The sequence below is a fragment of the Crinia signifera genome, chromosome 1, assembly GCF_055691185.1.
Source record: "Crinia signifera chromosome 1, ASM5569118v1, whole genome shotgun sequence".
NCBI classification, from domain to species: Eukaryota; Metazoa; Chordata; class Amphibia; order Anura; family Myobatrachidae; genus Crinia; species Crinia signifera.
This window is the reverse complement of record NC_139217.1, coordinates 72620005-72642916: the sequence shown is the minus strand read 5'-3', so window position 1 is coordinate 72642916 and position 22912 is coordinate 72620005. Positions and strand designations below refer to the sequence as shown.

The window sequence follows — 22912 nt, the reverse complement described above, 5'->3', positions numbered from 1 at the left end:
GTGGTTAAAGCAAATAACTGACATAATTTTTATTATATGGTAGACCCTGGCCATGGCATTGGAGTGTGCCCTGCAATCTACCCTTGTCCTTCATATGTGCATTGCACCAAACCCACAGCCTTCCCATTGACCCTGCCCCATAACAGAGGCTTTCCCTTGGCCTACACACAGCCTTCTTGGCTGCCCTGCGATCTACCTGAGGCTTCCCAGATGACCTGCACCATACCTCCAGCCTTCCTTGGTGCGCTGCTCCTTAACCACAGCCATTCCTGGTGCCTTACACCCCACACACTGCCTTCCTGGGTGCCCTGCTCTCTACTCACAGCCGTTCTTAGCAACCCCCACCTTAGAATTAAAGTCCATATACACGGGGCACTATGGAAAGCCGTCCCCTCCACTTTAATATTAGCTAATGAGCGGCCAGACCAGCAATGATGAAGGAGCGCACATCAGCGCTCATCGCTCATCACTGCGGTGCTGGATTTCGGACAGAAATCAGCTCAAACAAGTAAACGGAGCTGCTTTCAGCTCAGTCGCCCAGTGTGTATGGGTCTTTACGCTTCCTGGGTGCCCTGTATTGTGTATATAACCTTTCAAAATGCTCTACTCACTACCGTATCTGTATACTAGGTCTACAGTCCCTAGGTTGACAGTCGATAGGTTGACACCAAAACATCAACCTGCACTAGGTCAACATTGACAAACGGTCGACGTGACAATGGTTGACACACAAATGTTGACATGACTTTTTTTAGAATTTCAATGACACAAAAAAGTGGAAAACTTTTCATGTCTCAACCTTTTGCTTGTCTCAACCTTTTGTCAGAATCGACCTAGTGCTTGTCAACCTTTTGTCAGTATGAACCTATTGACTGTCAATTTTTTGATTATTGACCTAGACACTGTTCTATCTACACTCACTCACTACTCATAGGTTGATAATGTGACCAGCCTGCAACCTGCACCTTACCCTCATCTTTCTCTAATCCCCACTCATATTTTTTATGAGGGTATGTAGGTGGAATTACATACACACAGTGCTATTTTTCAGCAGGCTCTAGCAGGAACTAAGGGCCTTATTCTAGTTCACTCTTTCTGACAAAATCCTTCTTAGATGGACAAAACCATGTGCATTGCAGGTGAGGAAGGTGTTACTTGTGCAGAGAGAATTAGATTTGGGTGAGTCATTTTGTTTCTGTGCAGGGTAAATACTGGCTGCTTTATTTTTACACTGCAATATAGATCTCACTTTGAAGTAAAACCCCACCCAAATCTAATTCTCTCTGCACAAGTAACATCTGCCCCACCTGCAGTGCACATGGTTTTGTCCATCTAAGAAGGATTTTTTCAGAAAGAGTAAACTAGAATAAGGTTCCTGCTGGAGCCTGTTGAAAAATAGCACTGCATACACAGGTATAAATCTGATTGCAAACAGATCTCATGCACCACGTATAGAGCCAATACAAATGTACTGTACGCTGACATGATATCATTTACTTTTATAAATGGATGGTCTCTAGTGTGGTCACATGACTGTAGCACCATCTCTTAATACAGCCAAATACAGTATCTGCATTTATTTCTAAGCATGCAACGATGACGCATATGCACCCAAGCTGCATGCAACTCCCAGAGGCATAACTAGATATTGGTAGTCCCCATAGCAAAGGTTTTTAAGGGCCCCCTATTTAGCAACTGATGGAGACAAATGTATGTGAAACATTTTACTTAGACAGTAAAGATGGGCCGCCTTCAGCTCTGGGCCCCATAGCAGCTGCACCCCTTGCACTTATGGTAGTTACACCCTTGGCAACTCCCAATATGTCTGCCTGTTGGGTTATTTAGACATGCATTTTCTATGGTTTATAATAATGTGGTTATATGTATAGATTATATTATATTGTATTACAGCACTGGTGGTGCTGATGAATCATTCACCCTAAACAGGGCTTAAAGTGGTCATGCAGAGGTGGGGTAACTCATTTCTCTATGCCACCTAATTACCCCCCTCCCCTCGCACCCATTAGGCAGAGACAGGACCAGTGGTAGGGTTTTTCTCATTCCCCTGCAAACTACAATGCTTTTCTGTAAGATTTACTGTGCAGGGCCAATGTGGAGGTTAAAATGTTCCACCTCACCATTAGAGGTGGTGGAACTCAGTTCCGCCCCGTTCCCCCTCACTTTAACCCCTGACCCCAGCTGGATACTTTATACATTAATGAGTCATTTATATCTGTGGATGGCACATGATCCATGATATTTGTATATCTTCACTGCATTTTATCTTTAAATAATATGTGTTATGCTAAATCACAGGTGCATATATTTATTATGCAGGTGGATGCAGTGATTCTCATTACAGAGAATGGGTTTAAAATATGTGAAAAAGAAGTTAAAGAAGCACTATCTGAGAGCAAATTTCTGTATAAATGTCTGGATGAGCCAGAGAACTACAAACTCCTTCTCCTTGCATACCCAGAAAAGGTACGTACAGTAGACACATCTCCGATCTCATCTGCATACAGTATACAACATAAGGTAGGAGATAGAGAAAACAGGGCTCTATTTAAAGTTAAGGAGCAGCTTGGAGCAGCTCAACTCAGAATCCGATGCGCACGGGAACACGCATTGGATCCAATCAGACATCAAACACCTGCAATTTTGGACACTTTTGATCCAATTTCTAACTTTCAAATCAAAACTAAAACTAAATTGACCCCACTGACAAGGGGATAGTTCTTCGATGCTAATTATTTAAATACCATAAACAATCCTGAAAGAAACCAGTGTCATTAAAGTTAGGCTAAAAAAGATGGGACATATAACACATTTTTTTATATTTTGGATTATTCTTTTTCCCCTTCTTCCATTCATATTATTTTACGCTGTACGTAGTGATAAATCTTCTTTAATCCATAATCTATATTTTTTTTTTGGAACAGGGCTTCATGATAATTAAAGAAACAAACAATTCCTAGGTACACACTTGCAGCCTGATTCATGCTTGTTCGGACGAGCCAGGGAGGGAGGGAGGGGCTGATGTAATGTGATATCAACCACCCACCCCAAGCAATGTTTTCATGCGGATGCCCATAAAACGCTTGATGTTCGGCGAGCAGGGGCAGCATCAGTGGAACATCAAGTGTTTTATGGGCATCCCCATGAAAATGTTAAACGTTCCTCTGGGAAAGCTGCTTGGGGTGGGCGGCTGATATCACATGACATATGTTCATGATTTTAAAGAAGGCACTTAGAGACAATCTGTTATCCAAAAGTCATGTGTATACAGAGTATGTCATCTAATGTTTTAGGGACATTTCAGGACAGGGAGTTGGAGTGGGAGATATATAGGGGGCACTAGGCTGGATGGGAAGGTGCAGTGACATGGAAAGGGGAACACTAGGTTGAAGAAGGGGCCAAAACTGTGCTGAATGGGGAAAATACTGAATTGACTGCATTCTGGGAGGGTGAGTGAGATGGAGGGGAATACTTTGTTAATGGGCCACTGTGCAGCGTGGAAGGGAATATTGAGATAGGGGTGGGACCACTGTGGCTGAACTGGCTGGGGAGTCTAGGCAGGTGCAGTGAAATTACCACCAACCCCTAATTTAGCAACCCCACCTACACTGCAGTTTTGACTGTCCCTGAAACAGGCGGTGGACATGTGAGCAAACTTTTAACATGAGGAGATTTGGGCAGGGTTTTAGAGAGCTCTGACTGGCCCCAAGACAAGTAGGGTAGGTGGGGGCCATGATAACACATGGGGATGCTGATGGCTGCTTATCAAGGTTAGGAGGGTGGAGTGATAAGTGTGATACACAGTGCAGCAGCCTCTCTTCATAGTCCCCTTCCCTTGATACCTTGTGCTGGTCGTCTAGCAGTCTTAACTCAGTGCTGGACTTTTATTGGAAGAAAGAAAACGGATTGTCTTATGGTGGTGCACCATTTATAGAGACTGGAATCATAAAATATACCTTTTTTAATTTTATTTAAAATGAAGAGTACAAAATATGACATACAACATATAACATAGACACAAGTGAAAACAGTGTGTTTTTAAAAAGCACGTGCGGGTTCCAAAAGCAACTCCCTCTATTGTATATTTTATTTTATCAATGACACTTTGTATTTTCTCCTTCTTGGTTTTTATACAAAAATAATCGAGGAACAGGGTGTGTCAATTTAGAATAGGTTTTGTGTTTATATGCAGTTGTAGATTTTAACAGCCTAGTTAGCAGCTACCTTGATGCGGTAATTGGCACTTAATTGGTTACAATAGACTAATGGCTCAATAAATTACTAAAGTATCTAGCGTTGAAGCTTATTGTATTGCTTATATTTACTGATACAATTGAGCTACATTAAGGTCTAGGTAACGGGGTGTTGTCACTCCTGAGTTTGGTCTGGAGTCACTACTTATAGCAAGTGCTGCAGAACGAATTTGTGGGTGAGAGAACACCTCTTCATATATTGGTATTAAATTACTGCTGATACATTAATTACAGTATAGAGGTGGACAACAGTAGTGCTCTTAAGTAAGCTGAACGATCTGATGTCCCTCTCTGTGCCGTTTGCGCAGTCGCAGGGGGATACTCAGATAGGAATAGCTTAATTGTGCCCCCTATTGTGGACATACGTTCCCTCTCACGGAGGTAGCGGTAGTGCAGTGAGGCTGGCAGAGGTAGTCAGTTATTCCCCGTGCTGTCGACCTGATACGCTGGTCGTTGACAGCTAGCGGGGAGCCTGACTATGCTCCGTCTAGATTGTAGCTCTCGGCGCGCACTCCCTGTCCAGGGACAAGTGCCGCAATCAGGGTGCCGTGCGTCTAATAGTCCAACCCTGTGCCACTACCGGCTCGTGCTGCTGCTGGAGTGGTCTTTAGGGGGGCTAAAGACGGAGGCTGCTAGTACATTAGAGTCCTGAAAAGGACTGATAAATACAATCAATAAACACAAAAAAGGGAGGGTAAGGTATTGCTAGAGGAACGTGCGCACGGCTGGGTCGGCCGGCGTACGCTTCGTAGGTCTTCCTCAGGGCAACCGGTATAGGTGCCCAGGTAGAACTTATAAGGCTTGTTCTAATTTGAATGGTCCAATGGTGGTACTGTGTGTCACAGAGGTCCCGCCCCTGTTATACTGCACCAATCATTCTGAGGTATGTATCTCATTTAGTGATTATCGGTGTCCCGTGTTGGGATTGTATATGTCCAATTTATCAAAAAGTAAATTCCATAATGTTATACATGATTATACATGTATGTTCATTGGTGTTTGAACAATTTAGGTTCACTTCTAATTTAACGTATGCATGAGGTTTATTATTCTCCTTTCATTCGGTAGAACCACGGTGGATTTGGGCTGAAATGCACCTTTGTGTCAAACATGAGGTGCATGTCGACTAATTTTATAAAGTGATGCAGAAGACTCTGCTTATTTATGGTTATAGTGTTCTTGTAGGTGCAATCGGGATTTAATCCCGTGTATGTTATTATGATGTGTCGTAGGGCTTATGATGTCGACACTGGTGAATGCAGTGTTGAGAATCGTGGGTATATTATTCTTCTATGTGTCGGTCTCCTCTTTAGAGATGGGCATGCCTGGAAATCAGGGATGTGAATGTTTACCCATTGGTAAAGCTATAAAGTGGTAGGTGACATTTAAGGTGTGCCCGTGCTGGGTGATTACTCGTGTGCATATTTTGAAGCTGTATTGGCAAATTAATTAGCGCATGATAGTTGCAGATAAGGGGGCATAAGTGAAAAACAAGGAGTGCCAAAATGAACTGTTAACCAAACATGTGAGAAAGGTGCCACACAGGTTGTGTTAGGGGTAAGTGGTGACTAAAGATAGGTGATTGGTAATGATAGGTCATTGGCCTATTCTTCTGTCTGTCGGCATATGCGAAGTGGTGATGGGATAAGAAATAATAAATAAAATATAAGAAATATTAGGAGATATTGAATTGGCCTTGGTGGCTCAAGGTGTCGACATCTCATGTCAACTTAATGATTGGTATTTGGGTTTTTCATTTTTGAAATTATCATTTGGTAGTACAGTGATTCCAACTTTGATAAATCGCCTGGGACATTGATATCATATGACGACATCCGTCAATTTTAGGAGATATCATTCCTATTATCATTTGAGAGATATCTGTATTGTCCTCTCTAGGTCTTCCTATGTCTGGCCAGATTTGGCTGTGTGTGAGGAAGAGAGTCTTGTTATATTGGTAGTAGGACAGGTAATTACTTCCCTGATTGATGGGTTGTATTGGAAGAGCGGTCCAAGGATTGATTGTCCAATCATATGTCGGACCTAGTTTGGTGGCCTGGCTATATGTGACACATTGGTCTGGTAGCTCTATTCCACCGTTGGTCGTATTTCTAAATTTCAGAGAAAGGCTGCATAACTCATGTCCTCATTGAGTCCGTTAGGTGTCATGGTATTCAGCAAGAAGATGAATTTGGCTTCATGTTGTAAGAGTTCCTTGTCCACATTGCCTCGTCTTATGCCTTTGTCCACCTGCATCATACCAAATGCTTGTAGTCCTTTGGCATTGCCTTGGTGGTATTTTAGAAAGTGTTTTGCAATTGGAGTCAGTTTCTTCATATTCTGTTTGTCCCTGCTCGCATTCTTGATGCTGGACAGATGTTCCAGTAATCTCTGTTTTAAAGGCCTGATGGTTTTGCCTATATATGTGAGATTACAGGGGCAGCATAAGTTGTAAATTACTCCTGGGGTAGTACATGTGATCTTGTTTTTAATCACCCATTTTTTGTCAAATTTATCAACAAATGTCATTGTGTTCTTCATATAAGGACATGCCTTGCAAGTGCCACATTTGTAAGACCCACTCTTCTGTTGGTATCTGTTGCTGGTCTGTGGTTTCTCTAGGTGACTTTGAACCAGTAGGTCATGCAGATTGTTACTCCTCCTCCAACTTATTTGGATTTTACTGTCCAGAATTTTTGCCAGATCAACATCTGTTTTGAGGACTTCAATGTGTTTGTTTAAAATCTCTTGCACTGTTCTCCACTCACGGCAGAAAGTGCCAATGAATCGTACTTTGTCATCTGGTATTAATACGTCCTTGCTCTTTGGGATGAGGAGTTGTTCTCTGTCACAGCTTTTTGCTTCATTGTTGGCTCTTTTAACTGCTCGTTTGCTGTAGCCTCTTTGTGTCAGTCTCTCTCCCAACTCTTTTGCTCTTTTCTCATATGTTGTCCCCTCTGAGCAGTTCCTCTTTGTTCTGAGGAACTCCCCTTTGGGGAGACCTTTAAGTACAGGTGGAAAGTGAAAGCTGTCATGGTGAAGGATGGAGTTTGTGGCAGTCTTTTTTCGATATAGATCAGAGGAAATGTGGCCATCTGATTCTACAGTGAGTTTCAGATCCAGAAAGGTAATTGTATGTTGGCTGATGTCAAAGGTTAGGTGGAGTTTGAGCTGGTTGTGATTGAGGGTGTTTATGAATTCAATGAACAGTTCTTTTTCTCCTTCCCAGACAATGAGTAGGTCGTCTATATAACGTAACCATAGTAGGACATGTTTTGTGAAGATGTCATTGTCCTCGCTGAACACCACCTCTCGTTCCCACCACCCCAGGTACAGGTTTGCATAGGTGGGGGCACAGGCACTGCCCATAGCAGTCCCCTGTACCTGGAGGTAGAACTTGCCATCACAGGTAAAAAAGTTCTTGGTCAGTACAAAGCGGAGGAGTTTGATTAGAAATTCATTGAATGGATCTTCCCGTTCCATACTCAGAAAATATCTTGCGGCGTTGAGGCCGTGCTCATGGATGATATTAGTGTACAGGCTCTCAACGTCGCATGTAATCAGCCAACAGTTTTTATTCAAAATTACATCTTGGATTCTGTTGAGCACATCCATCGTATCACGGATGTATGAGGGTAGAGTGTACACATATATGCGTAGCCAGTGATCCACAAATTTACTGGCATTTTCTGTGAGACCTCCCATCCCGGAGACTATTGGCCTTCCGGGTGGGTTCGCCTCATCTTTGTGTACTTTGGGCAAAAGGTAGAGTGTTGCCACTCTGGGGTGCTCAACTGTTAGAAAATCCATTTGTGCTTTGGTAATGGTTCCATTGTTTCTGGCCTCACTGAGAATTTTATTGTATATTTCCAGGAAATTGTCTAGTGGGTTGAAAGTCAGTCTTTGGTAACATGATTTGTCTGAGAGTTGACGTTCAAGTTCGAGCAGGTATTTGTCACGGTCCCACAGCACTATATTGCCCCCCTTATCGGAAGGTTTCACAATTGTATCTTCCCATCCTCTTATTTCCTTAAGGGCCTGCCTCTCATCTTTGGTCAAGTTGTCCTGTATATAGGGGGTCTTGTGTTGTTCCAACTTGTCTAAGTCCCTGCTGACCAGGTCCAGGTAGGTTTTAACCTGAGGGCATAGATGGAAATCAGGGTAAAACTGAGACTTCTTTTTGAGAGATGAGGTCATTGTGGGGTCTGTGGCCGTATCACATGTGCCCTGTAGGTCACTTTCTTCTCCTAATTCTTCCAAGATAGAGATGGCTATTTCATCTTCTCTGGTGGGGAAGAAATATGTGAGTAGAGGTTGATCTGATGGTGTAGGTACTGCCAGAGACTGGTCCTCTATTGTGCATGTACTTTCTCTCTTCCGAAAGAATTTTTTAAGTAACAATTTCCTCCCAAAGAGGTTGATGTCTCGTTCTATATTAAAACGATTAAGTGATTGGGAGGGGCTGAAGGAGAGGCCCTTGCTGAGTTGGTTTTGGGCTGGGGTGAGAATATGGTTGGTAAGGTTGATGATACGTAAGTTATCTTGTGGGTTTAGTATCGATGTCGTCGATATTCCCTGTTCTCTTCCCTCCAGTCCCTGTTGGACCTTTTTCCTCTTCTTGCCCCTCCTGATCTTTCTGGTAGACCTCCTATATTGTTTCTCAGCTCTCTTGGGGTAACCCCTAAAAAATCCTGTGGTGTTCTGCGTACATTAATCTGTTCATGGGAGGACTCGCTTTCAGAGGAGTCTATGTCAGAAGTGGTATATTGTGTCTGACGGTTGCCAGGTGGTCTTTTATTGATGTGACTCCACCTATAGACAGTGTTGCTGGTGAAATCCTGTATATCCCTTTGTAATTTGGATTTTTTCCGGCTGATTGTTTCTCTCTCTACATTATCAATTTCTGCCTTGAATCGTTGGTACATTTTTTGAAATTTGTCCAAGCCTTCAAATTCTTTAAGTTTTGTACTCAGGTTGGCTATCTCTAGAGCATGTTGTTCAAGTTTTAGCAAGATATTTCCTGAGTATGGAACGGGAAGATCCATTCAATGAATTTCTAATCAAACTCCTCCGCTTTGTACTGACCAAGAACTTTTTTACCTGTGATGGCAAGTTCTACCTCCAGGTACAGGGGACTGCTATGGGCAGTGCCTGTGCCCCCACCTATGCAAACCTGTACCTGGGGTGGTGGGAACGAGAGGTGGTGTTTAGCGAGGACAATGACATCTTCACAAAACATGTCCTACTATGGTTACGTTATATAGACGACCTACTCATTGTCTGGGAAGGAGAAAAAGAACTGTTCATTGAATTCATAAACACCCTCAATCACAACCAGCTCAAACTCCACCTAACCTTTGACATCAGCCAACATACAATTACCTTTCTGGATCTGAAACTCACTGTAGAATCAGATGGCCTCATTTCCTCTGATCTATATCGAAAAAAGACTGCCACAAACTCCATCCTTCACCATGACAGCTTTCACTTTCCACCTGTACTTAAAGGTCTCCCCAAAGGGGAGTTCCTCAGAACAAAGAGGAACTGCTCCGAGGGGACAACATATGAGAAAAGAGCGAAAGAGTTGGGAGAGAGACTGACACAAAGAGGCTACAGCAAACGAGCAGTTAAAAGAGCCAACAATGAAGCAAAAAGCTGTGACAGAGAACAACTCCTCATCCCAAAGAGCAAGGACGTATTAATACCAGATGACAAAGTACGATTCATTGGCACTTTCTGCCGTGAGTGGAGAACAGTGCAAGAGATTTTAAACAAACACATTGAAGTCCTCAAAACAGATGTTGATCTGGCAAAAATTCTGGACAATAAAATCCAAATCAGTTGGAGGAGGAGTAACAATCTGCAAGACCTACTGGTTCAAAGTCACCTAGAGAAACCACAGACCAGCAACAGATACCAACAGAAGAGTGGGTCTTACAAATGTGGCACTTGCAAGGCATGTCCTTATATGAAGAACACAATGACATTTTTTTTTGATAAATTTGACAAAAAATGGGTGATTAAAAACAAGATCACATGTTCTACCCCAGGAGTAATTTACAACTTATGCTGCCCCTGTAATCTCACATATATAGGCAAAACCATCAGGCCTTTAAAACAGAGATTACTGGAACATCTGTCCAGCATCAAGAACGCGAGCAGGGACAAACAGAATATGAAGAAACTGACTCCAATTGCAAAACACTTTCTAAAATACCACCAAGGCAATGCCAAAGGACTACAAGCATTTGGTATGATGCAGGTGGACAAAGGCATAAGACGAGGCAATGTGGACAAGGAACTCTTACAACATGAAGCCAAATTCATCTTCTTGCTGAATACCATGACACCTAACGGACTCAATGAGGACATGAGTTATGCAGCCTTTCTCTGAAATTTAGAAATACGACCAACGGTGGAATAGAGCTACCAGACCAATGTGTCACATATAGCCAGGCCACCAAACTAGGTCCGACATATGATTGGACAATCAATCCTTGGACCGCTCTTCCAATACAACCCATCAATCAGGGAAGTAATTACCTGTCCTACTACCAATATAACAAGACTCTCTTCCTCACACACAGCCAAATCTGGCCAGACATAGGAAGACCTAGAGAGGACAATACAGATATCTCTCAAATGATAATAGGAATGATATCTCCTAAAATTGACGGATGTCGTCATATGATATCAATGTCCCAGGCGATTTATCGAAGTTGGAATCACTGTACTACCAAATGATAATTTCAAAAAACCCAAATACCAATCATTAAGTTGACATGAGATGTCGACACCTTGAGCCACCAAGGCCAATTCAATATCTCCTAATATTTCTTATATTTTATTTATTATTTCTTATCCCATCACCACTTCGCATATGCCGACAGACAGAAGAATAGGCCAATGACCTATCATTACCAATCACCTATCTTTAGTCACCACTTACCCCTAACACAACCTGTGTGGCACCTTTCTCACATGTTTGGTTTACAGTTCATTTTGGCACTCCTTGTTTTTCACTTATGCCCCCCTTATCTGCAACTATCATGCGCTAATTAATTTGCCAATACAGCTTCACAATATGCACACGAGTAATCACCCAGCACGGGCACACCTTAAATGTCACCTACCACTTTATAGCTTTACCAATGGGTAAACTTTCACATCCCTGATTTCCAGGCATGCCCATCTCTAAAGAGGAGACCGACACATAGAAGAATAATATACCCACGATTCTCAACACTGCATTCACCAGTGTCGACATCATAAGCCCTACGACACATCATAATAACATACACGGGATTAAATCCCGATTGCACCTACAAGAACACTATAACCATAAATAAGCAGAGTCTTCTGCATCACTTTATAAAATTAGTCGACATGCACCTCATGTTTGACACAAAGGTGCATTTCAGCCCAAATCCACCGTGGTTCTACCGAATGAAAGGAGAATAATAAACCTCATGCATACGTTAAATTAGAAGTGAACCTAAATTGTTCAAACACCAATGAACATACATGTATAATCATGTATAACCTTATGGAATTAACTTTTTGATAAATTGGACATATACAATCCCAACACGGGACACCGATAATCACTAAATGAGATACATACCTCAGAATGTTTGGTGCAGTATAACAGGGGAGGGACCTCTGTGACACACTGGCCCTTATTCTGATCGGTGCGTACTTTTCCGAATTCTTTCGGATGGCGTTTTTTAGCCGTCTGCGCATGCGTGGAGAACGCGACGCGCATGTGCCATGCATGGTCTCCGTACTTGTTCTCATTAATACCGTTCAGAAATGTGCACCGCAATAACTCGGCCAATATGGGTGTGTTATGGGCGTCATGCGGAATGACGCAGGGGCGTAGTTTCAAAGTGGGCTAAACTGGGCGGAAACATGGGCGGACACGGGGGAGTACACATATTTTGGTAGGCGTGCATTCGGACAGCACGCCGAATGCACGCGAACAAAAAGGGAAGAAATGTGCTGTGTCAAAAAGGCTACTATTGCTTGGCGGACACCACTCGGTCATGCGCTAGGCAATCGGAACGCCTAATCAGGACGGACGCACCTCAACCAATGTCACCTGAACCCAATACAATCACATACTTTACCCATTACTTGTTAATTACACGCTTCTCACTGCTACAATTGGAAGCATTGCAGCTTAAAGGGAACATTACATGCTGCACTTGTCACACACTTTTACACTGCAAATAATGCCCACAACTTAATATTAATAATACTAATACACATGGCACTTCTGCATGTATCAATTAATACAGACATTTGGGGGGCCAAAATAACATTTATTAAAGAAACTTTGCCACAAATTTCAAAAACATCAAAAAAAAAAAGGTACCATAACAGGACTAAAAATAAATAATACAGAATAAATAGCCACAGCAGAATCATTAGGAACACATCAGGTGGCTTCACAACAAAAGTACAGCACCAACACTTCAAGTACAGCACACAGTAATGGTAGCCGAAACAGGGCAACAGGGGAACCAAACATGACATTTGAACCGCGGGCAAAAGTGGTGACCCTGGGCACGGATTTGGACACAGGATGCTGACACACACAGCTCAATGGAAGATTTGGGAAGACATAACGGTGGAGATTAATGGGGACACAAGTTCATTTGCGGGCACGTTTGCCCCTGGCAGGCTCCTTGCCACGTGCAGCAGCTCTTCGGCCTCGTCCACGGCCAGAGTCAGATGGTGGCTCATGTGGAGCACATGCTGGGGAGGGGGTGGATGATCTTCCCCCTCTGGCAGCATGGAGTGATGATGTTGGTAATGCACCCGAAGCGGGTGACATTTGGGCCCTATTGCTGGTAACTAGCTCCACCATAAGTTCATTATGGCGGAGGAGGAGGTCATTTTGCCGCAGGGCTTGATCAGCCAGCACCTGCAGGCTAGCAGCAATAGCTTGGTGGCTGGCACTCATAGCTTGCTGGCTGGCACTCATAGCCTGCAGGCTCGCAGCAATACTCTGCTGGCTGGTGGTCAAACCCTGCAGCACCTCCTCGGCCCTACGCACCCGCTCGAATGCCGACTCTCCCTGCTGCACAATACTATCCAGCACACGGCCCCACATGGACAATTCAGCCGCGGACAATCCCGGCTGCTGCTGCACGGGCCTGCTACTGGGGCCAGGTGGCACAGACTCCTCAACCTCCTCAAGAGAATCTGGACCAAGCGGTGGGGATGCTGTTGAACGAGAAATTACCAATTACCACACATTCCATGCCCAATTTAAAACATCTACTTATGGCCTGGCAAATAATTACCTTCAAGCGTAGAAGCCATCACTTCCGCTGGGGACTCGCTGTCTATAGTGCTCACCCCCCGGACCTCCTCCACTGCAATACAGCACTGGGCCATCTCTTCCAGGGGGGTGAGCTCCAGCTTGGCTGGCATGGGGCCAGCCCCAGAGGTGTGGCTGTGTTCCCACCGCTGGGTCAATTTCTTCTTGAGGTTGCCTTTGAAGTCGTCCCACCTGCAATCAAAGTGTACATATTAATACATGTAACTCCTCATGTTTACTGTAGCACCCATTGCAATCTGAAACATAATACAACATGTGCCTACTGACACCAAACTTACATTATATTCATTTTTCAAACCAACCCTTAGAAGTTACAAAAACAGTCACCCTCCAATAACTATCAATTCAATGTCATGGCCAACATGTCTGTGCCTCCAAGCAACGTGAACACCCATTGACCAACTCCATCTAATATTGAATGTAAACATTACTGGACTTGTACTACTCAAATGTAACACACATGTACTTGCCTCTTCTTAACATGCTCCGTCTGACGAACTTGTGGAGCCACTGCATTAATCTCCACCGTTATCTCCTCCCAGATCTTTCATCTCCTTGTGTGTGTCAACTTCACCGCTGGGCACTCAATTAAATCACGTTCCCGGGTCACCAGGATGTCAAGCTCCCGCGGTTCAAATGCCATGTTTCTTGTGGTTGGTTCCTCTGTTGCCCCACTGCGGCCACGGGCACGGCCAGTGGCACGGGCACTGCCACGGCCACCGGTTGCTGTACTTGAAGTGCTGGGCTGGCTACTCTGTTGGGAAGCCACCTGCTGTGTTCCCAATGATTCTGCTGATGCTGAGGATGGCCCAGCTGCTGATTGGCCTGATGTTGATGGGCCATCTGGGTCCTCTGGGTTGAGGGGGACATAGGTGGTGTTGGCCTCCATGCGGGACAAGAGATTCTGCACCACCTGGTCTTCCTCTGACTCTGAGCCTGGCATGTTTGCAACAAGTGTTTGCCTTTCTAGGACAACTTTAAATACTATTTCTGTAATTGGCGTGCATTTGTTTGCTATGTAGTACAACTGACACTACCCATTCCATATGTCAATCCAGTCCACCACTTAGCCACAAGTAATCAGTGCTAGCATCCAAATCACATGTGAAAGCACTCCAAATTCTGGTTAGATGCTAGCTACTTTTCATTCCACCTCTGTAGTATGGGCCAGTAGAAGGTAAGTGTACATATGGCAGCATGGCCTAATTTTGGGAAAAGGTCTGCCACTATTTGCTATGTTTCTGCTGCATAGCTTTCATTATAAATTAGCTGTTTAGTACCTTGTTGAGTTAGGTGTAAGTGTCTAGTGATGCACACTATTTCACCTGTTGCTTATACCCATGTTTGGTGAATGTTATAGATTAGATAGAATGTGTTTCCATCTTATTTTACACTGTTTAGGATGGGTGTGCGATGCAATGGGTTAGCCGTCTGTTCGGGCGCATACACGCTGTTAGTGTAAAAATGAACAATAAAGTTAATACCAAATATCACTCTGATCAACCAATGACAGCACATGATTGTTTGATTTGTGCCATTGCTAAGATGGCAGCTTATGGCAGAGCAGCACCTTTTTCTTCAGCTGAGCTGAGGACACTGGTCTCCGTTATGGAGACCAGGCTGGGGCGTGCGGGCCCCTTCATAACGAATAGGCAGAAACGCTCTGCCTATGCGGTGGCCCGCCGCCGGATATACGCCCGCACCCAGGTGCGGCGGACCATCGCTCAGCTGGAGCGGCGGTGGTCCGACCTCCGGCGCAGGGAGCCAGAGAGGCTTCAATCAATAAGGGCCAGCATTGCTAGATGTGAGTATTTGACCAGTAAATGTGGATTTGGACATGATTGCTTACCTGACATTATTTAATCCACTAAGGTCACCAGCCTGATCATGAGTTAAACATGGCATACAATATATGAGTGCTACTTCCTGTTTGACACCCTGTAATGGTCATAAAATATGTTATTGGGGAGGATTAATGCTTGTGATGCTTACAATGGCCCAAATGTCACAGCATACCTGCCATGTTACAGCCTGTGTTTTGTAAAGGCCACTAAGGAGCTGTTTGGCTGTACAATTATCAATACTTATAACCTTTGCATTTATAGGTTGATAAGGCTTAATACAAATTACCACTAATTGCCACTTTTTTGTCTTTTCCCAAACACAGCACGGGAACGAGCAAGACAGGCCCGACAAGACTCAGAGGCCTCCCAGGCCCAGGAGGATGCGGAGGCAGTAATGGCGGAGGAGGTTGCCATTGATGAAGGGGTGGCGGAGGAAGTAGAGGAAGAGGAAAGGGAGGAAGTGGAGGAGGAGGTCTGGGCAGCGGAGGTGGTGGCAGTGGAGGACGAGGTGGCCGAAGAGGAGGAGGTGCCACATGTGGAGTCCACAGGAGAAGAGGAGGCCTGTGAGGTGGTGCAGGCACCAGAAATTGGTATGTATAGATAAAGATTCATTATTCCTTTTGTCATCTTCTATTTGCTTTGTAGCACTGGTGATTCAATTGTTTTTTTCAATACTATAAAGTGATAAAACAAACTGGGTAGCAACAGACACACTTAGGGGTTAGATAGGGTGGGCAAACCATCCCTTTCATCCTGGACACATATTAATGACACAGGTTGTGCGGATGGCTTTCATGTCGATTTTAAGTGCCACTGAACCTGTGTAGTTAATCAGTATCCTGGAAGAAAGCCTCATATAGGTGAGTAGAGTTTACTGGTGATTGATCTTTGTAAACTAGATTCAGTATGGCATAAATGGAGTATGGACAGGCGTGGCTTAGACTGGAGTAACAAGTGGTCAGTGCCCCTGGGCCCTCCTCTAGCTAACCACCCCCTGCGGTCTGCATGTATGTTTTGCACCATAATTGTGTGTTGATTTGGTCTTAGTAATGCTTTTGAGCATGGGAGTGGGTTAGTGCTGCAGCTTCCCCTAACTGGCATTATGACAATGATTTCTGGAGCAGACCATCAGCAGGCAAGCCATGCTTGATTGCACAAATGTACTGAGCATTCCTGAGAGTTGTGTAACTCCCCTGCCAGGCTCCATCATATAACAGACACTGAACTTTGTATGCAGAATTGTGATTGGTGCAGCGCGTGGCATGCTTCTCAGAGCTTAGTCATGGGTGGGTTTGGATTGTGAAGGAGCAGTATGACTGTGAGGTGTTCTACAGAGTAAAGGGTAGAGGGCCAAAATCAGGCTTTCCATGTAGTATGTATGTATAGGTGTATGTCTCATATATATAGTTTGATATGTGTGTGTGTGTGTATATATATATATATATATATATATATATATTTATATATAGAGATATATATATATATCTCTATATATAAATAAATATATATATATATATATATATATATATATATATATATATATATAGAGGGCAATAATAGGCGTCACTCCGAGGACTTTCACTGAAGAAAAACTTTTTTATGTATATAGACAGAAAGAAACAGTCTACACCATCATGTCTGCTAAGTCGACGTTTCAATGTCCTTGGACATTTTTCTCAAGACTGGACATGAAATAGGCATACAGCGAATAACACATGAACAACTGTTTAAATAAGCGCTTACCTGGCACTTGTCCGCCCGGCGGCCGGGTGCACGCCGTCACGCCCCGCATCGAGGAGTCCCGGAATGCTGACGTCAGCTTCCTGCTCCCGTTGCCTGGGAGACACATGAAGCTGCCGTCCCCAGCCGCCGGACGTCATCGCGCAGGCTGTCAGATAGTCTGGAGAAGAAAAGACATGTGACACTATAAACAACTGTGCCACACGAACTGTTTAAATGACTAGACAGCAATTATCAGCGCATGAACGGAGCAATAAGCACAGAAAAAAATATGTGGGTGGTTACAGGGAAACAGTAAATAACGAGAGATACCCTGCTTAATAAAATACACTCCAGTTAAACCGTTCATTGAGTCCCAGTGGTTTACAAGTCTGCAATTTAAAGATCCAACGGGCTTCCATCTTAAGTAATGCCCCATCTCTGTCACCCCCTCTGCGAAGGGGAGGGACGTGGTCTATAAGGATAAATTTGAGGTCACTGATGGAATGGCCCGCTTCCAGAAAGTGGCGAGCCACTGGCTGATCCGATGATTTGGACTTAATAGCGTTGGATATGGCAGAACGATGCAAGGCCATCCTGTCACGTATTGTGCGGATGGTCTTGCCAACGTAATGCAGATGACATGGGCAATATAGTAAATAAATGACATGTGTCGTCAAACAGGTGAGCACATGTCGAATAGGGATACTAGTTTTGGTGACAGGATGTGGAAATGTTTTACACACCACCAGATTCTTACAAGTTGTACAGTTCAAGCACCGATAGCATCCCGGGAGTTTAGACAAGAAATTTAGTGGCTGCTCTGGTACATCAAACCCCGTGATGTCGGTGTGCACCACCTGGTCCTTGATATTACGCCCCCGGGTGTAACAAGCCATGGGTCTTCTATTGTGCAGTCCGGGGAGAGATGCATCGGTCTTGACGATGGGCCACAGAGCTGTTGTCGCTCTTTGTACCACAGGGCTTGACGTGGAAAATTCTTGTTTCCATGGTAGTAGATTATCTTGATGACGCTCTTTGGATTTTAGTAAATCAGTCCTGGGCATAGTCAAGACCTCCTTTTGGAGTGTTTGTAATTGTTTAAGATTATAACCTCTGGTTACAAATTTCTCAACCACTGCATTGGTGCTCTCTAAAGCTGCTTGTCGGGTGCTGGATATCCGAGCGACTCTCATTAATTGGGATTTTGGGAGCCCCTGTTTAAGGGGTTTAGGGTGGTGACTTGATCCCAACAATAAGGTGTTACGGTCAGTGGGTTTTGTATAGACCTTGGTTGCCAAATACCCATTTAGTAATGACACCTGTACGTCCAAGTATTCGATGGATTCATACTGTATATTGTATGTGTACTTAATGGGGCTAGTACTGGTATTGATGGCTTGAATGTGTTCCTCAAGAATAGCTGTTGGCCCAGTCCATAGACAAAAGAGATCGTCGATGAAACGACAGTATAATAAAATATGCTTTGCTATGCAGTCCACACCTAAAAATTTCTCTTCTTCCTCCGCAAACATAAATATGTTTGCCAGACTAGGGGCTACCGGGCTCCCCATAGCACACCCCACTTTTTGCTGGTAAATGGCTCCATTAAACAAGAAATAATTTCTTTCGAGGGTTAATGATAGCAGCTGCACAAATAAATGGTGGTCAATCTCATTGATGTTTTGTGTTCTTAAAAATTTAGCGACTGCTGCTACTCCAGCTGCCTGGGGGATAGCTGTGTATAAACTGCATACATCAAGCGTAACTAGAACCGTTTCTGGTGGTATGTGGGTGACCTGTTGTAGCCGCAGGAGGAAATCGGTGGTGTCTTTCACGTAAGTTGGTTGTTGTTGGACGTGAGGTTGAAGTAGAGTGTCGAGAAATTTTGAAACAGGCTGGAAAAGTGAGTTATTGGCCGAGATTATTGGTCGGCCTGGAGGCCTGCTAGGATTTTTGTGAAGTTTAGGCACCGTATAAATGACCGGCGTGACTGGAAACTGCTGCATGAGGGCACTTGCCAAATTTTTATGGATGAGTTGCCTTTGGGTAGCTTGCACCAATAGGGCGTCCAATTCATGCTTATAAACACTGGTGGGGTCACTGGGAAGTTTATCATATACCGAGGTGTCACTGAGCTGCTGGTATATTTCATCCTTGTAGTCGCTTAGATTTTGGACGACTATAGCTCCCCCTTTATCCGCCGCCCGTATTACTATATGTCGATATCCAGCCAAGTCATTGAGGGCCTTACGCTCCTCCCGTGATAAATTGTAATGGGTGGTTGTAGTGGCCGAATTGTATTTAGACACTGATGCGTCCACCAATCTGGAAAAGGTGGGGATGGAGGTGTTAGAGGACACTGGGTCAAATCTGGAACTACTTCTGGATTGGATGAATTTTTGAACAGGGTCTGTAGCCATGGAATATTCGGAATATTGAAAATGTTCTTTCAAACGGAGATGGCGATCAAATCGATGGCGGTCAATCTGCCATTGTAACTCCTTATGGGTATTAGTTGGAATGAACGATAAGCCTTTTTTAAGAACAGCCTCTTCAGCCGGTTTCAAGGAGTATGAGGAGAGATTGTAAATTAACTCCTCAGGAGGGCCTTTAGCTCTCGCTGCCCTTTGGTTTTGGCCGCTCCTGCTTCTTGTCTAAACTCCCGGGATGCTATCGGTGCTTGAACTGTACAACTTGTAAGAATCTGGTGGTGTGTAAAACATTTCCACATCCTGTCACCAAAACTAGTATCCCTATTCGACATGTGCTCACCTGTTTGACGACACATGTCATTTATTTACTATATTGCCCATGTCATCTGCATTACGTTGGCAAGACCATCCGCACAATACGTGACAGGATGGCCTTGCATCGTTCTGCCATATCCAACGCTATTAAGTCCAAATCATCGGATCAGCCAGTGGCTCGCCACTTTCTGGAAGCGGGCCATTCCATCAGTGACCTCAAATTTATCCTTATAGACCACGTCCCTCCCCTTCGCAGAGGGGGTGACAGAGATGGGGCATTACTTAAGATGGAAGCCCGTTGGATCTTTAAATTGCAGACTTGTAAACCACTGGGACTCAATGAACGGTTTAACTGGAGTGTATTTTATTAAGCAGGGTATCTCTCGTTATTTACTGTTTCCCTGTAACCACCCACATATTTTTTTCTGTGCTTATTGCTCCGTTCATGCGCTGATAATTGCTGTCTAGTCATTTAAACAGTTCGTGTGGCACAGTTGTTTATAGTGTCACATGTCTTTTCTTCTCCAGACTATCTGACAGCCTGCGCGATGACGTCCGGCGGCTGGGGACGGCAGCTTCATGTGTCTCCCAGGCAACGGGAGCAGGAAGCTGACGTCAGCATTCCGGGACTCCTCGATGCGGGGCGTGACGGCGTGCACCCGGCCGCCGGGCAGACAAGTGCCAGGTAAGCGCTTATTTAAACAGTTGTTCATGTGTTATTCGCTGTATGCCTATTTCATGTCCAGTCTTGAGAAAAATGTCCAAGGACATTGAAACGTCGACTTAGCAGACATGATGGTGTAGACTGTTTCTTTCTGTCTATATACATAAAAAAGTTTTTCTTCAGTGAAAGTCCTCGGAGTGACGCCTATTATTGCCCTCTATCCATTATCTCGAGGAAGGCACCCGGGGCCCGTCATTTACATTCAGAAGAGTGCCGGCTCGCATCCAACTTTATATATATATATATATATATATATATACACACACACCTGTCAGAATGCATGTTTAAAATGTAGGTTTGACTATGTTAAATGTATGCATGAATATCATTAGTCATTTTTACATTTGAATTTCCTCCACAGATGAGCCTGCCCAAGCAGAGGAGGGTCGCCGTGGGGCCCTCCTTCGTCTACGAGGCCTGATGCGGCAAATGTTGAGCCTCATCGATAGCATAATTGATGCTGAAAATTAATTTTCTTTTTTGTTATTATTTTGTTTGAATAAATATTTATTTAAAGTTCAAAGTTGTCAGTGTTTTTTCCTAACATGCTAAAGTATATATGTAAGTTGTTTAAAATGTTTAAACTAAGCAAAATGTACATAGTGTATATAGATGTATGTTAGGGTCACATGCTGTAAGGGTTAATGTGTGTCATGAATGAAGTAGGAATGTGGGTTAGTATAGATGAGCATTTAATTGATTGAAATTGATAACAATCCCTTTTTCAGGAGGTTGCCTAATAGCCTAAGTGGGTCATGTGATCGCTGTGTGTACTCAGTACAAAAGTGTGGGATTGAGCGTAAATACTCCGCATCGGGGCGTACGGACAGCTTCCCGTATGTTCTGACGCGGTAAGACCGTGCTTGTGCGGGAAGACCGTGCAAGAATCTGTACGGTTCAACCGCACACGCACGGTTTGTATGTCGTCCGTACACACGCCCTGTTCTTAAAGAGTGAGTCCGTCCGAATGCGGAGGACACGTGGGCGTTTCTACGGACGATTCCCGCACGCCGCCGTACAGCGTGGCGTGCGGACCGCACCGTAAGAATTCGGGAATATCCGCACCGATCAGAATAAGGCCCACAGTACCACCATTGGACCATTCAAATTAGAACAAGCCTTATAAGTTCTACCTGGGCACCTATACCGGTTGCCCTGAGGAAGACCTACGAAGCGTACGCCGGCCGACCCAGCCGTGCGCACGTTCCTCTAGCAATACCTTACCCTCCCTTTTTTGTGTTTATTGATTGTATTTATCAGTCATTTTCAGGACTCTAATGTACTAGCAGCCTCCGTCTTTAGCCCCCCTAAAGACCACTCCAGCAGCAGCACGAGCCGGTAGTGGCACAGGGCTGGACTAATAGACGCACGGCACCCTGATTGCGGCACTTGTCCCTGGACAGGGAGTGCGCGCCGAGAGCTACAATCTAGACGGAGCATAGTCAGGCTCCCCGCTAGCTGTCAACGACCAGCGTATCAGGTCGACAGCACGGGGAATAACTGACTACCTCTGCCAGCCTCACTGCACTACCGCTACCTCCGTGAGAGGGAACGTATGTCCACAATAGGGGGCACAATTAAGCTATTCCTATCTGAGTATCCCCCTGCGACCGCGCAAACGGCACAGAGAGGGACATCAGATCGTTCAGCTTACTTAAGAGCACTACTGTTGTCCACCTCTATACTGTAATTAATGTATCAGCAGTAATTTAATACCAATATATGAAGAGGTGTTCTCTCACCCGCAAATTCGTTCTGCAGCACTTGCTATAAGTAGTGACTCCAGACCAAACTCAGGAGTGACAACACCCCGTTACCTAGACCTTAATGTAGCTCAATTGTATCAGTAAATATAAGCAATACAATAAGCTTCAACACTAGATACTTTAGTAATTTATTGAGCCATTAGTCTATTGTAACCAATTAAGTGCCAATTACCGCATCAAGGTAGCTGCTAACTAGGCTGTTAAAATCTACAACTGCATATAAACACAAAACCTATTCTAAATTGACACACCCTGTTCCTCGATTATTTTTGTATAAAAATCAAGAAGGAGAAAATACAAAGTGTCATTGATAAAATAAAATATACAATAGAGGGAGTTGCTTTTGGAACCCGCACGTGCTTTTTAAAAACACACTGTTTTCACTTGTGTCTATGTTATATGTTGTATGTCATATTTTGTACTCTTCATTTTAAATAAAATTAATAAAAGGTATATTTTATGATTCCAGTCTTTATAAATGGTGCACCA

The 22912-nt window shown here is 44.1% G+C and overlaps 1 protein-coding gene across 3 annotated transcripts in view; it reads left to right on the top strand.

Moving 5' to 3' along the window:
* The window catches only part of LOC146042070 (uncharacterized), a 378004-nt gene that overhangs the window by 143400 nt on the left and 211692 nt on the right, over positions 1 to 22912 (top strand). For all 3 annotated transcript variants that reach the window (XM_083162079.1, XM_083162014.1, XM_083162143.1), the window contains exon 11: positions 2338 to 2484. In XM_083162079.1, the coding sequence (XP_083018205.1) occupies positions 2338 to 2484 (147 nt within the window). The remainder of the gene's footprint in view (positions 1 to 2337; positions 2485 to 22912) is intronic.